Below are 14,488 nucleotides of genomic sequence, written 5' to 3' on the forward strand. Positions count from 1 at the left end.
ATCCTGACCATAAGCTTTCTCTCAGCTCCTCCTCCATCCCCAGACAGAGCTCCATGCACTCAAACTGATCTTTGACATAGAGCACAACACCCCCTCCTCATCTCCCCTGCCTGTCCTTCCTAAAAAGCCTGTATCCCTCCATTCCAGTGCTCCAGTCATCAGTCATCCCACCATGTCTCTGTGACGCCAATAAGGTCATAGCCTTGCAGGTATGGGCACGTCTCTAGCTCCTCTTGTTTGTTCCCCATGCTCCGTGCGTTTGCATAGAGGCATTTCAGTTGGGCCCCAGATGAAGCTGCCTTGCGGCCTGAAATTCCTATCCGTGGCTCTTCTGGCGCTCTCCTGCTGACCTGTCATCCTTCTCCAGTCTCTGGGCACCTATTGCTGGCCCTGGCATCAGACTGGCTGAATTGGGATGGACTGAGGTTCCCCTCCCCCAGCAAATCTAGTTTAAAGCCCTATTTCCTAGCTTGCCTAGCCTGTGACCCAAGATGGTCTTCCCTTTCTCTGACAAATGGACCCCATCGGCTGCCAGAAGACCAGGTTTCTCAAAATGAGTCCTGTGGTTTAAGTAGCCAAACCCCTGGCTGTGGCACCAGTCCTGTAGCTGTGTGTTGATTTGCCTAATTTGACTGTCCCTTTTAGTCCCCTTCCTTTGACCAGGAGGACTGATGAGAAAACTACCTGGGCCCCAGAGTCCTTTACCACTGCTCCCAGGGCTCTGTAGTCCTCCTTGATATGCCTTGGACTGCACTTAGCTGTATCACTGGTGCCCATGTGAAACAGCAGCAGTGGGTAATAGTCCGTGGGCTGTACTAGGCTCGGTAGTCTCTCCATGACATGCCTGATGCGAGCCCCCAGTAGGCAGCACAACTCTCTAGAGAGTGAATCAGGTCGGCAGATGGGTGGCCCTGTGCCTTTCAGTAGAGAGTCACCTACCACTATCACCCTTCGCTTTTTCTTGGTAGCACTGGTCTTTGTATGGGGAGCACACTGGGCTGCCTTACTGGGCTTCAGCATCTCTCCTGATGTGGCAGGTCTTTCCTCCTCAGGCTGCAGACGACTAAAGCAGTTCTGCAAGGGCACCTCAGGCTTTGGGGGAAGTCCTTGCCTTTGCATCCTTCTATTCCCTCTGCAGTTTTATCCCCCCCTTCCTTCTATGTGTGCCACTGGGGGGTTCTGCAGGGGCATCTAAGGCTTTTCCTCCTGCTGGTTCTTGCCTTTATGACTCTCCATTCTTCTGCAGTTTTATCCCCCCTTCCTTCTGAGTGTGCCGCTGTGGGGAGGGTTGGCTGTTTGGCCATGGACTGTGGGGCCACTGCAGACTGCACTTGAACCCCATTATCCAAATCCTTCTCAGCCTCCTTGATGTTACACAGCCTCCTCACTGCCTCCTGCAGCTCAGCCACCTGCTGCAGGAGGTCCTCCACCTGGGCACACCTGATGCAGGCAGGTCTGCTGCTGCCCATCCCTGCCCCAGGCAAAAGATCAAGGCACTTACCGCAGCCTGAGGTCTGCACTCCAACCTCTCCCTTTCGTGTTCTGAACTGAGAATTCTCTTGGCTTGTAAAGGATACCTGGTGGGTAATAGAATTATCTGCTGGGTATCATATCCCTTACTTGTGAGGTGCTAGGAGCATGATAAGTAGTGTTAGGCTTCCCAAAATCAGTAGCAGTGCACAGTGTTTAGGAGACAACATATTTCTGTCTCTATATCTTAAGAGGAGAGGTTTTACATTAACATTTAGCTTCCATTTTGGATTCTCTAATGAGAGCAGTTCCTGTGGCTTTGGCCTCTTGGTGCCTCAATATTAGCTTTTTAGTTCACTGGAACTTCTGAAGTGAATCTTCCCATGATATCTAGTATTGCACTTCGGTTTGCATTGCAGAGCAGTTTTGGGCAAGCAAACTGCATTCCTTTCAGATTCAACTAAACCGAAAGCTATGTTTAAGAAGCACTTCAAGTACTAATTGGACGCTCAGGCACCAGTGTCAGATTAGAGGTAGTCCAAGGTGTAACCCTCAAAAATGCCTTTACTGGGGAGTGTCAGCCTCTCAACATCACCTGGTTAGCTCTAAAGATCTTTTCATGTTGTAGTGCACTGTTGTTGATAATACACATAGCCTCCACAAGTTTAAAATTGCTTATTGACAGATCTCTTTGGATTTGCTTTCCAGGAATTACTCATCTTTTGTTCAAGGCCAGTAGTAATAAGAAATCTCTAAAAAGAAGCCTAAATGAAAATCACATTTTACAAGACTGTGTGTGCATATTTATTTCAAACAGTATTTCATTAAAAGCGGCATCTTTGAATCAACCTTCTCAATTTACTTGCTTCTAACCTGGATTTTTAGTGTTTTAAAAAAAATAATTTACAAATTCATTATATATATCTTAATTTGCAAGAAGATCAAAAGCGTTTGGAAAATTTGTCATGTAAGAATAATGATGGTGATACTAAAGTGTAGACACTATGCCATTATTTTAAAATAGCTACCAGAATTATATATGAAAAACTTCATGTTGTGTCAGATAGTTTTTAGTAATTAAACACGTAACATGGGTACTACTGCAATCAGATTTTAATTTTTTTTTTCCCCTTTAGTGTCAAAACCTACATGATTCAGAACACTTGACCTGGCTTATTGTGAATCATGTTCAAGACTTGATTAATCTGTCCCATGAGCCCCCGGTACAAGACTTTATTAGTGCTGTTCACAGGAATTCAGCAGCCAGTGGTCTCTTCATCCAGGCCATTCAATCACGGTGTGAGAATCTTGCAGCTGTAAGTTTAACTTTTTGACTTTTTTTAAAGAATAAAGTGGCTTATATTTCAGCCTAAGTTTAACGATAAGTACGCAAATTCTGACATTTCTGGGTTACTTTTCATTTTATTTTTAAAGTCACTTCTTTAAAAATGCAAACAACGAACCTTATCTTAGCCACTTCAGTATCAGATGTGTTCCAGTCCATCAAATCTGTCAATTCAAGTAGAGTTGGTTAAGCTGCTTTTCTTCCTTCCTAGGTATTACCCCTGCATAATAAATATCTGAAGGGTAAATTAAGGCTGTAATTTTCGTCTTTGATTCCAGTACCTTGGTAGCATAAATAGCAGAACTACTAACTACAGAGGCAGGAATAGGAACCAGTCCATCTTCATAGGCCCTAACAACATGAAAATGATTTGCAATCTCATGCCTTCCCCATCGGTCTGCTCCACAAGTTGGAGCCTCTTGGTGAGGGAAATACTGCTTCATAAATTCAGTGTATGATTTCTGTTGATTATTTTAGTTGCCAAATTAAAAGGAATGGATGATGTTTTATAGGGATGTAAGGTTGTATGCATCCCTCTTAATCGTGGCAGCTCACTAGGTGGGAGACGTCATCTCCTGGGCTTCCTCTGGAGCTAATGGGGGGAGATGCTACCACACCCCGAGTAGCCTGGTAACATTTCCTGTCTCTTCCCCTTGTCTCTGTGCAAATCTAGTGCAACTGCATTAGTGCTTTAGGCATGTGAATAAAAACCTTAAAGTTAGGTGAGATGAATCAGGGCTTTAGTGTCTGAGAATCGGTAGAATGAACTAAATATGTTTGAATGGAATATGTCGTCGTTCTTTGAAATGATCGGTGATTATCAGAAAAGTCAGTAAAATTAAAATAGCTGATATTTACAGTCTGCTCTTAAACAAGATTGGTTCCACAAGTCAAACTAGTTTGTCTTTGTGTTTCACCCTTTAAATTATTGGTGCTGAATTGGTGCTCATATTTTTAAAAAAATAAAAAAATTTAAAAAAAATTCCTTGCACTCCCTTTTCATCCTGAGTAGCTATTGCTGTTTCTGTGATTAAACATGTACTCAAAAAAATCCGTAATGCTTATCTGGATTTCTCTATTGTCTCTTGTCTTGACTATTCTCATGTTTCTACCTTCTTGCAGCAAGGGTTCAAGCTGCTCACTGTTTTCAAAGCTTTCTGTAATTCCACCTATGTCTCTCTAGCTTTTTTCCCCTAAATGTTTTGCTCCCTACTTTTTGCTTACTCTTTGTAAGAATAAGCTTTTATAGTTAAACATTGAACAACTTAATGTTCATATTAATTAAATAAGCCAGTAATTCAGACCTGTTCATATATAGATGATTGTATTGATCAGCTAGTTGTCTGCTGTAGTTTTTTCTAAATGCCTTTCCCTTTAGCTGTTAAGATCTTTGTATTCTAATTGATTGCACTTTTTTTGTCTGTTTTGTTTTGTTTCAATATCTAGCCCACAACTCTGAAGAAGACTTTACAGTGCTTAGAGGGAATACATCTCAGCCAGTCTGGGGCTGTCTTAACATTATATGTTGATAAGCTTTTGTGTACTCCATTCCGTGTGCTTGCTCGCATGGTGGACACACTAGCTTGCCGTCGGGTAGAAATGCTTTTGGCTGCAACTTTACAGGTAAAGATAAATATATCCATTTGTAAATAAGTTTGGGTAGTGCTAGCAATGTAATCAAGTACATCAAAATATGATGATGTTATTTCATTGGAAAGGAATTTTTTTACTTAATATCCAGATACGTGAATGTTTATGTTTCACTTTATCTGCCTATAATTTTCCTAATCTGTTCAAAGTACTTATGGGTATTTTACTCATTTTTGTCTTATAAAATTATTCTGACTCTTTCCTATAGAACAGCATTACTCAGTTACCAGTTGAAGAACTGGATAGAATTCAGGAATGCCTTCAAAACAGTGGATTAGCAACACGGTAAATAATACCAATATATGTTAAAATGCAAAACTAAGTAATGTTTTAGTACTAATTGTGTTAACTCTGTTTTCATATGTTTTTCTTAAAGATAAAATAGTAGGTTCTTGTTGGAGGTAAAACAGGAGTAAAGCCTCTCTTATGAGATGCAGACATATTCTGGCACCAGGATGGTTGTGTTGGATGAGTTGAATTTGCAATATACTTAAGAATTAAAGCAAACTAAAGGCTCGAAGGTGTCAAATTCTCTCTCCCACATCCCACTCACTATTTAACTTTTGAGAGACAGCAACCATAAATTAATTCCTTGACAAAAACTACATTACTGAAAACAACTATATTTTCCTCAAACTTTTGCAGAATTTTGTGACCCCAAGCTGGGCGGGCTTGTTTTTCCTTTGCTTTTTTTCCCCAGACAGCTGTGTTTAAAGTTTTAACTGTTTACTCTGCCAGCTGTTCATAAGCAAATGGCTAATATAAAAATGAGAAAATGACTCAATTTTTGAAAAAGCTTTATTTAATGTTGGAAAGAGCCTAATTTACTCCTCTTGATGTCATTGCTGTTTGAGGTTAATATCTATTGACTGAAATAAGAAAGAAGTAGGGGGAAAGAATCTAAAGCCCAAGATCGCAGTAGATTGATAGTAATGTGCCTTCATAGGTCATGTTACATTTCAATTTTTAAAAAACTCCAAAATATCCAAATGACTTTATGCAAGTTCTTGCTAGCAGTAATGGAATAAAAAAAACCCCAAACCAAAAAAAAACAAAACCAAAACCAAACCAAACCCCTGACACTGACATCCACAAACTGGAATTCTTAATATTTTTTTTAAAAAAAGTTCAGTTTTAGTGGATTCTTGTTTGGTATCTGTTTAAACCTATTTGCCTGCAATCAAATAATCTGTACACTAACTTTGATTCTTCTTACTCATTAAAAAGATTTACTACGTAAAGAAAACTGAACAGCTTGCATTTTATGCTTAAGCATGTACAAATTTTAAAACCTAAATTTAAATCTTTATTGTTACTGGTTCTGATTTCATTTGTTTTGGCTACTGATAGCTGGTGAAATTTGCAGTTTTGCATTGTGTGACTGCATATATCCAACAACAAACTTAAGACCCTACTGCTTTGTTCTCCCAGGATTAGAATTGGCTCACTGTATGTCTTTCTATTTTTAAATGATTTACAATACTGAGTAAGTTAGCTCTCTGCTAATGTGTTCTTCTGTTTTCAGACACCAAAGACTTTACTCACTCTTGGATAGATTTCGTCTTATGGTAGCACCAGACACAACTAGTCCTTCACCTCTGGTTACCTCACACCCACTGGATGGAGAAGACCAACCAGCTTTAGAGAATGTAATTCTAGACAAGGTAAGATTATGTTTAGGAGTCACTGAAAGTGGCTTGGCTCTAAATAAGCTTTTGCTCATTACAAAATATTTGAATACAGCTGATTTTTACTGTGTTTTACAGTTGATGTCCTCAGAATTGTACATGTTTGTTATGTTGATGGTGCTGTGAAAAACTATCAAGTTTTGTTTCTTTGCATAACTTTAATGGAAAGATTTATATAATGTTCGCTAGAGACATATATACTCTTGTTTTCTTGATGTGTTTACTGCAGTGATAAGTTATTAATTTCCTGAAAACTCTTGGTTGTCTCTTGGAAATGAAGCATTCCTTCTCAGTTGCCACTTCTCAGCTTTAAATTACTTTCAGAGAATAAACCTGACTACTGAAGTGTTTCTGTCTTTCATGTATTTAGCTTCCCACCCCGCTTTGAAATATACGTATCTAAGAGCAAGCCTTTTGGGGCCTGTGTCTTCCTTTCTTTCTAGTTTGTCCCATGGCACAGATTACTTTTTTTCATTCCTTTGTGTTCTACACTGATACGCTGTAATATGAAACGTGCGTAACTGAGATGACAAAAATTATTTGATTAGCTGACGGTTTGGAGGAGACTGATTAGTCAAGGAATCCATTTCCTCTGTAAATCCTGCACAAAGGAACTAGTTTTTGTATTCTTCCTCCACAACACCTACATTGCTCACAGAATCAAGTTGGAAGGGACCCATAAGGATCATCGAGTCCAACTCCCTGCTCCTTGCAGGTCTGCCTAAAACTAAACTGTATTGACTAAGAGCATCGTCCAGATGCTTCCTGAACCCTGACAGGCTTGGTTGAATTCTAATTAATATCAGCTAATTTAGGATGTCCAGTTATGAGAGAGAAAACACAGAAAAGGGATAAATCTTTATATTCCTTAGTTAAATTAGTTATATTATTAACTAATTCCTGTAGGCTCATCACTAGTAATTTAAGAAATAAAATTGCAGTGTTGTGTGATGGTCTTCATTTATTTCAGTGAGCGTTAATAGATAGATGTTATCTTCAACTGCTGATTTATTTGAATCTGAAGGCTTTTCTTATGTGGTTATAATATTGGGTTTTTTGCTATTAATGTGATGTTTGTGTGACTACTGAGTATTCCAGGGTTTTTTCTAGATATTCTTCTCAGCTTTAGGATCCTAATACATACACCTGTGCTAAATGTTAAGCTTTTTTTTCCTCATTTTCTGTATGGAAATAGACAGCTTGCCAGTGAACATCCATTGGTCTGTTTTCAGATGGTCCATTCACCAGTTCTCTGTTTTACCTTGCTTTTTTCTTTGAGTTTTTCTGACATTAATGTGGACTAGTGCTCTCTTAAATGGACTACAATTCAATGCCAATGAGCAATTCTTCCTCTATGCCCATGAACTGTATTATTTTTCTGAAAACAAATATGTAATAAATTTATTTTTTTAATTATTAAAGGACTGGTATGTGTCACTAGTGAAGTCGCAGTGTTGCATCAAGTCTGACTCAGCACTGCTAGAAGGTGCAGAGCTGGTAAATAAGATTCCTCAGCCTGACCTGAACACCTTCATGACCAGCAAGGTAACTACTTTGTCAGATGGAAGGGTCAGCTGGAGAGGATGTAATAAATTATTTCTAATGTTCTTACTGATAGCATTATTAGATTGGAGTCTTAAATGTAAACACTTCAAATTAATATAATACTGGTAGTTCACTTCTTGAATTTCACTTCATTTTGGAAACTAAAATAGTAAATATGTTTCATTTCTGTGTCTAGTAATGCTGCTGATTGATACTAGTTTTCTACTAGTACAGATTGGATGTATAGAGTGGAAGTGAAGATTAGTTTATGTATTGCAATCACAAAAATCCAGTTTTACCATTTTACATGATCTTCTCATTTTGCCATACAGTCTCTTACAAGGCCAGATGTTTCCGTAACCTTTTTAATATCTGTGCTAGGTAATATGCCACTAACAGGCCACAGATAGTAAATCTGGCATAAAGGACAACTTGTATCTATTGTTTCTAAGTACTTTGTTTTCTAAGAATGTATTTTGTTCAAATTGTCTACATTATGTTTGCTGCCGGTATGAAGAAATAATAGTGGAAAACTGTTTTTAAAAAGATTTTTGTTTGACTTATTTGTTTGAAAGCTTATTATTTAAAGATTCTTTATATATAGGTCATTCTTGAGCTTTATGTAAGTATTGTTCTGAAAATTTGGAATAAGCCTATTGATTTTTCTTTCCCGTTACAGTAGTGTTTGGAATTTAAATGTGGAACAAATATGGTCTTAATTATGGTATTGTTACACCATAATAAAGCAGAGGTCATAACAAGTTAGTTAATAAACTGTTAATCTACCACCATATTAATATGCCAGAATAGTACCCTTAGATACTTAGCTTCTCTTTAAAAGCAATTTCTTTACTTTTTATTTACTATTTGATTTCAGGAATTCAACCTAAGCTTGTTAGCACCTTGTTTAAGCCTTGGCATGAATGAAATCTCAAGAGACCAGAAGAGTAGCTTCTTTGAAACACCTCGGAGGGTAACTCTGGATCATGTGTCTACCACTGTACAAAACCTTCCTGCCAACCACCAGGTTTTTCAACCACTGTTGCCAACTGAGCCATCAGCCTACTGGAAAAAACTAAGCGATATCTTTGGTAATAGAAATAATGGTCTTTTTAAGTTTATTTTCTCCTCTGCAAAGGTACTTTACAGATGTCTTGTGAATACATGAGCTTACTATTTTAAAAAAAATCAAGATACCTGGCATGAAAGTGCTTATGAAATGATTCTGAAAAGCGTTTATTGAGGGGAAAAAATTCAAACTGATAGATTTCATCCAGTCTTATTTTATAGGAGATGGGATGATGTATCAGTCTATGATGACACTTTGTCGTGCACTGGCTCAGTATTTGTTGTTACTCTCAAAACTACCAGCTGGTCTCCGTGTTCCTCCTGACAAAGAGGATGATATCCTGAAATTCGTAGTTATGTCAGTAGAGGTAAGAAATTACAGCATAATTAAAGATGTGGCGAAATGTTGGGAGAGGGAACAACTTTGACTTAAAACTGATCACCATCGAGTAACTTTTGATCTGGGCAATTTTCTTAACTGTAGAAATTTCTTCAGTAGTTGTTTTATTTGACCTGTGCTAGTACATCAGATGGGCTTATGGGACAAGGGCAGCTTTTTATAAGGAGAAGTTCATTGAATGATGGAATGATTTGTGGCATTTGAGAGAAGAGCCCTTCACTGATTTTTGGGACACTGAATAGACAGTATATAATGCTCATAATTTTCTTGTACTTAAAATAAATTCTGTACTCTCAGGAAAAAAAATCAGTACAACTTGCTAATAAAACTTTACATATTGCTGAGTTAAAAAAAAAACCCACCTTTGGTTATAAATTCTTCTGTTGTGAGAATTTGCTATTAATGGGAAATTTTTATTTTTGCACAGGCACTATCATGGCGTTTAATGCATGACCAGATTCCATTAAGTATAGATCTTCAAGCTGCTCTGGATTGTTGCTGTCTGACATTACAGCAGCCTAGTCTCTGGAACTTGCTGGCTTCTGCAGTTAATGTGACATATGCTTGCTCCTTAATTAATTGCATCAGATTTATCATAGAAGCAGGTGAGTCCAATTTGAATAGCTGAGAGAAAATTTTCTCTAATAAATTGTCAGTCATCACTGATCAAATGCTAGGTGTCTGCAGTATTTCCTCTGCGTCCTTTTTAATTACTTATTTGACAAATTTATTTTTACTATTTTAATTTCTCATTTAAAATCTTGTGTTTACTTTTGACTTGGCAGATGCCTTGGAGATGTAAATATTTGACTACTATGTGGTTTTGAGGAGAAAAATTGAATATGAAATATGTAATGACTGTATCTTTTAAATATTTTTGTCTAATTCAGTTGCAGTTGAACCTGGTAATCAACTTCTTAGTCCTGAAAGAAAGAAGAATACTTCAAAAGGCTTAAGTGAGGGTGAAGTTGATTCAAACACACAGAGTAAGTAAACGGTGAATTCCATGTTTGCCTTAAACTTTCACTGAAGAAATATTTGTAGATACCCTTTCCATTACTGTTTTTTTTAACAACGAGAGTTCATCTGAGACCTTATTTGTATTTGATAAATGTTTATTAAATATAGGTTGACATATTTTTAACAGATATAGTTGTTTTTTCTTGTAAGTTAAATGTTAATGCAGATTGCTCTTTTGGGGGATTCTGGTAGCTGTGTAGCACGCTGCAGACTGACCTTTTTAAAGTGGTGTGGGATTTTTAAATTTCATGTGGGAGAAGTAGAATTGTTAATATTTCTTCTGAAGAGTGGCAGATTCATTAGCTGCCCTTCTACAGTATGGGAGCAGTATGTTGAGGTGAAGGTCAAGTGTAGTCCATGAGTGTGGACAGCATTTTCCATATCCAGCTCTGCTGGTACAGTAAGATACCACTTGTATCTACAGCAATTACCTGCTTGTCAGATTTAGCATAAAGCCAGCTATGAGACTGTCGTATTATAAAACAGATGAGTTTGGTCATTTTGAATTGTAGCAAATGCTCTATTCATTGTGACCTTTTCTTGCTGGGCTTAGCATGTGAGCTGCTCTGCTGACAGATCTCAGGTACTGGTAATTTCCAGCACCGAGACTGGCAAACAATGCAAGCCATTGCAGGGAGGGTGATGGTAGTATTCTTCAACTAGCTAAAATATTGTAGAATATTTCTTTATCTACATTCTTATTGTGGTTTTCTCCTTTTTAGTCAACATACTCGTTCATGAAGCAGTTTTTGGTTTTCTGTGTCTTTTTAAATTATATGTCTTTTGCATAGATTCATAAAACTGAATTTCTTTTCTCCCAACAAAGAAACTAAACACATTACTGCAGCTTGTGAAATGATAGCTGAGATGGTGGAATGCTTACAGAGTGTCTTGGCACTGGGGCACAAAAGAAACAGCAGTATTCCAGCATTTCTTACTCCTGTCCTCAAGAACATCATCATCAGTTTAGCCAGGCTGCCTCTAGTGAACAGTTACACAAGAGTACCTCCCTTGGTATGTTCATTATGCTTTGTTTTCTGGACTTTAAGTGCTATTGAACAACTTTCTGAAAACCAAATATGATGCTGCATCTTAAGTTTTATGTCAGTAGGACTTTCAGCCTTTAGCTAGTTTGATCAGCCAGTTTGTCTTTTTAAACACTGAGTAGCAGAACTTTGTAAAGATGTCAAATAAGAGTTCACTTTGGAATCAGAGATTTTATTAGAAAGGAGTGTAATCACTTCTTACATTCTTATGTGAAAGAATGTCCAGGTAGTAGTTAAAGAAAGGAAAAGCAAGCAGTGACTTGGGTGCTTAGTTAGGGCTAGGATTTCTTCCTGCTCAGTAGGATTGCTTGGAAAGAGTGTAGAATCTCCACTGCTACCTTCTTTATGACACCTGAATTGACAAATTCATTTTTTTGTCATGCTAAGTACCACAATGATGCAATGGAGCTGAGGTGTCTGAAGTAGTAGATATTTGTGTGTGGTACCATACCATGGTATACCATGCAGATGCTTTTGGATTGTGTATTACAGTTCTTTCCTATCTTATCTTGAATCCTTTGGACAAGATACTTCAGTCTTTTCTTTTTTGGGTGCTGTAACGTGGATTTAAGAGCATCACGTGATTACCTCCGTGTATTATTAGTACTGTGAAATGACTTAGTTTTGATAAACTTCAAAGCCATTATCAGAAACTTTTCTAGACAGTTATTAGGTAGAGTAAAAGGGAGTTTCCTGGTATATTCAAGGCCCTCTCTCTGTTTCTTAGCACTCTGTTTTTGAGGGGATGTCAAAAGAAACTAAGTTTTTGGATTGAAAGCTTTTTGCCCACTCTTGGGTGTATCTTTGTGCTTTTTCAGCCATCAATAGTATGTGAACTGTTTTCCCTGAATTACCTTTCAGCATCATTTCTCCACAATCTAGGAGTCACCTGGCAGTTAAATTCTAAACTGAAATATATGACAGGAACTTGCTTTCATGTCCAAACTTGGACAGTAGGACTGCATAATTAATTCATAGTGAGAAATATGCAAAAAAACCCACCCCAAAATTAGAAATACAGTGTAAAATGTGTATTAGTTGTGTTAGATATTTAATCTTTCTCGAGGTTTTTTGTATTTGGAGAATTACTTTATTTACTGGTGTCTTATTGCTTTTGAATGGTGCATATGTATTTATAGCTGTCATGTTAATAGTATTTCTGTTCTGAATAAGTAGTCTTTCTTTATATTTCTTCAGGTCTGGAAATTAGGCTGGTCACCAAAGCCTACAGGTGATTTCAGCACAGTTTTTCCTGAAATCCCAGTAGAATTTCTTCAAGAAAAAGAAATATTTAAGGAGTTCATTTACCGCATTAATACACTTGGTATGTACAAAATTAAAAATTAATATAGTTGGCTCTTATTGGGTATTGACCTGTGTTGTGCAGTTACTGGGTAACTGCATCTGGTACCATTTGTTTACTTTTCTTGCTTATGTAGAAGAGAAATAATATTTCAGAGCAGGTTAGTAATTGTGTTGCAAGGCTTTGGGCCCGGATGGGATTCACCCCAGAGTAATGAAGGAACTGGCAAATGAACTTGCCAAACCACTCTCTATTATCTACGGGCAGTCCTGTTAACTGGAGAAGTTCCAGCTGACTGGAAATTAGCAAATATAATACCCATCTACAAGAAGGGCTGGAAGGATGATCCAGGGAACTATAGGCCTGTCCTTGGTGCCAGGCAAGATGATGGAGCAGATCATCCTGAGTGCCATTAGACAGCACATGCAGGACAATCGGGACATCGGGGCCAGCCAACATGGATTCATGAAAGGCAGGTCCTGCTCGACCAACCTGGTCTCCTTCTATGACAAAGTGACCCGCTTAGTAGATGAGGGCAGGGCTGTGGATGTAGTCTATCTAGACTTCAGTAAGGCATTTGACACTGTCTCCCACAGCATCCTCCTAGACAAACTGGCTGCCCGGGGCTTGGATGGGGGACTCTTAAATGGGTTAAAAACTGGCTGGATGGCCGAGCCCAGAGAGTGGTGGTGAATGGGGCAAAGTCCAACTGGCGGCCGGTCACTAGCGGTGTTCCCCAGGGCTCAGTTCTGGGGCCGGTGCTGTTCAATATCTTTATAGATGATCTAGACATAGGGATTGAGTGCACCCTCAGTAAATTTGCAGATGACACCAAGCTGGGTGGGAGTGTCGATCTGCTGGAGGGTAGGAAGGCCCTTCAGAGGGATCTGGACAGGTTAGATAGATGGGCCGAGACCAACGGCATGAGGTGCAACGAGAACAAGTGCCGGGTCTTACACTTCGGCCACAACAACCCCATGCAGCTCTGCAGGCTGGGGGAAGAGTGGTTAGAAAGCAGCCTGGTGGAAAGAGACCTGGAGGTGCTGATCGACAGCCGGCTAAACATGAGCCAGCAGTGTGCCCGGGTGGCCAAGAAGGCCAATGGCATCCTGGCCTCTATTAGGAATAGTGTAGCCAGCCGGTCTAGGGAAGTGATCGTCCCTCTGTACTCGACACCGGTGAGGCCACACCTTGAATACTGTGTCCAGTTCTGGGCCCCACACTTCAAGAAAGATGTTGAGGTGTTGGAGCGAGTCCAGAGGAGGGCGACCAAGCTGCTGAAGGGTCTGGAGGGTCTGACCTACGAGGAATGGCTGAGGGAGCTGTGGTTGTTTAGCTTGGAGAAGAGGAGGCTCCGAGGTGACCTTATTGCAGTCTACAGCTACCTGAAGGGAGGTTGTAGTGAGGTGGGAGTTGGCCTCTTCTCCCAGGCAACTAGTGGTAGGACAAGAGGACATAGCCTTAAGCTTCGCCAGGGGAGGTTCAGGTTGGACATTAGGAAGAATTTCTTTTCAGAAAGGGTTATTAGACATTGGAACGGGCTGCCCAGGGAGGTGGTGGAGTCACCATCTCTGGAAGTGTTTAAGAAAAGACTGGACATGGCACTTAGTGCCATGGTCTAGTTGATACGGTGGTGTCAGGGCAATAGTTGGACTCGATGATCCCTGAGGTCTCTTCCAACCTGATTGACTCTGTGATTCTGTAATTCTTCGTGTTTTGCTCAATGCAGAGAAAAAATTATAAATTATAGAAATAAAGCCAAAAACTATTCCAACTCAGGGAGGTGATTTCAGTGTGCTCTACAGAACAGCCACTTGTTTTCTGGAGCATATGCTTGACAGTATGAGAATATTTTGCTTCCCCCCTTTTCTTTAGTCATGCAGAGCATATAAATAGAATTTAGTGGTACACTCAATATTTTAAATGAGATGCTGTCACTTTAAAGCTTTTGGA

General features: G+C 39.1%; 1 protein-coding gene across 5 annotated transcripts in view; it reads left to right on the forward strand.

The window, feature by feature from the left end:
* Positions 1-14,488, forward strand: part of HTT (huntingtin) — a 93,160-nt gene that overhangs the window by 59,558 nt on the left and 19,114 nt on the right. For all 5 annotated transcript variants that reach the window (XM_068404283.1, XM_068404284.1, XM_068404285.1 and 2 more), the window contains 11 exons: positions 2,607-2,786; positions 4,262-4,438; positions 4,674-4,750; positions 5,991-6,129; positions 7,576-7,698; positions 8,576-8,789; positions 8,989-9,134; positions 9,594-9,771; positions 10,057-10,152; positions 11,013-11,200; positions 12,430-12,556. In XM_068404283.1, coding sequence (XP_068260384.1) covers positions 2,607-2,786; positions 4,262-4,438; positions 4,674-4,750; positions 5,991-6,129; positions 7,576-7,698; positions 8,576-8,789; positions 8,989-9,134; positions 9,594-9,771; positions 10,057-10,152; positions 11,013-11,200; positions 12,430-12,556 — 1,645 coding nt within the window. The remainder of the gene's footprint in view (positions 1-2,606; positions 2,787-4,261; positions 4,439-4,673; positions 4,751-5,990; positions 6,130-7,575; positions 7,699-8,575; positions 8,790-8,988; positions 9,135-9,593; positions 9,772-10,056; positions 10,153-11,012; positions 11,201-12,429; positions 12,557-14,488) is intronic.

Source organism: Nyctibius grandis, chromosome 6 (assembly GCF_013368605.1).
Source record: "Nyctibius grandis isolate bNycGra1 chromosome 6, bNycGra1.pri, whole genome shotgun sequence".
NCBI lineage: Eukaryota > Metazoa > Chordata > Aves > Nyctibiiformes > Nyctibiidae > Nyctibius > Nyctibius grandis.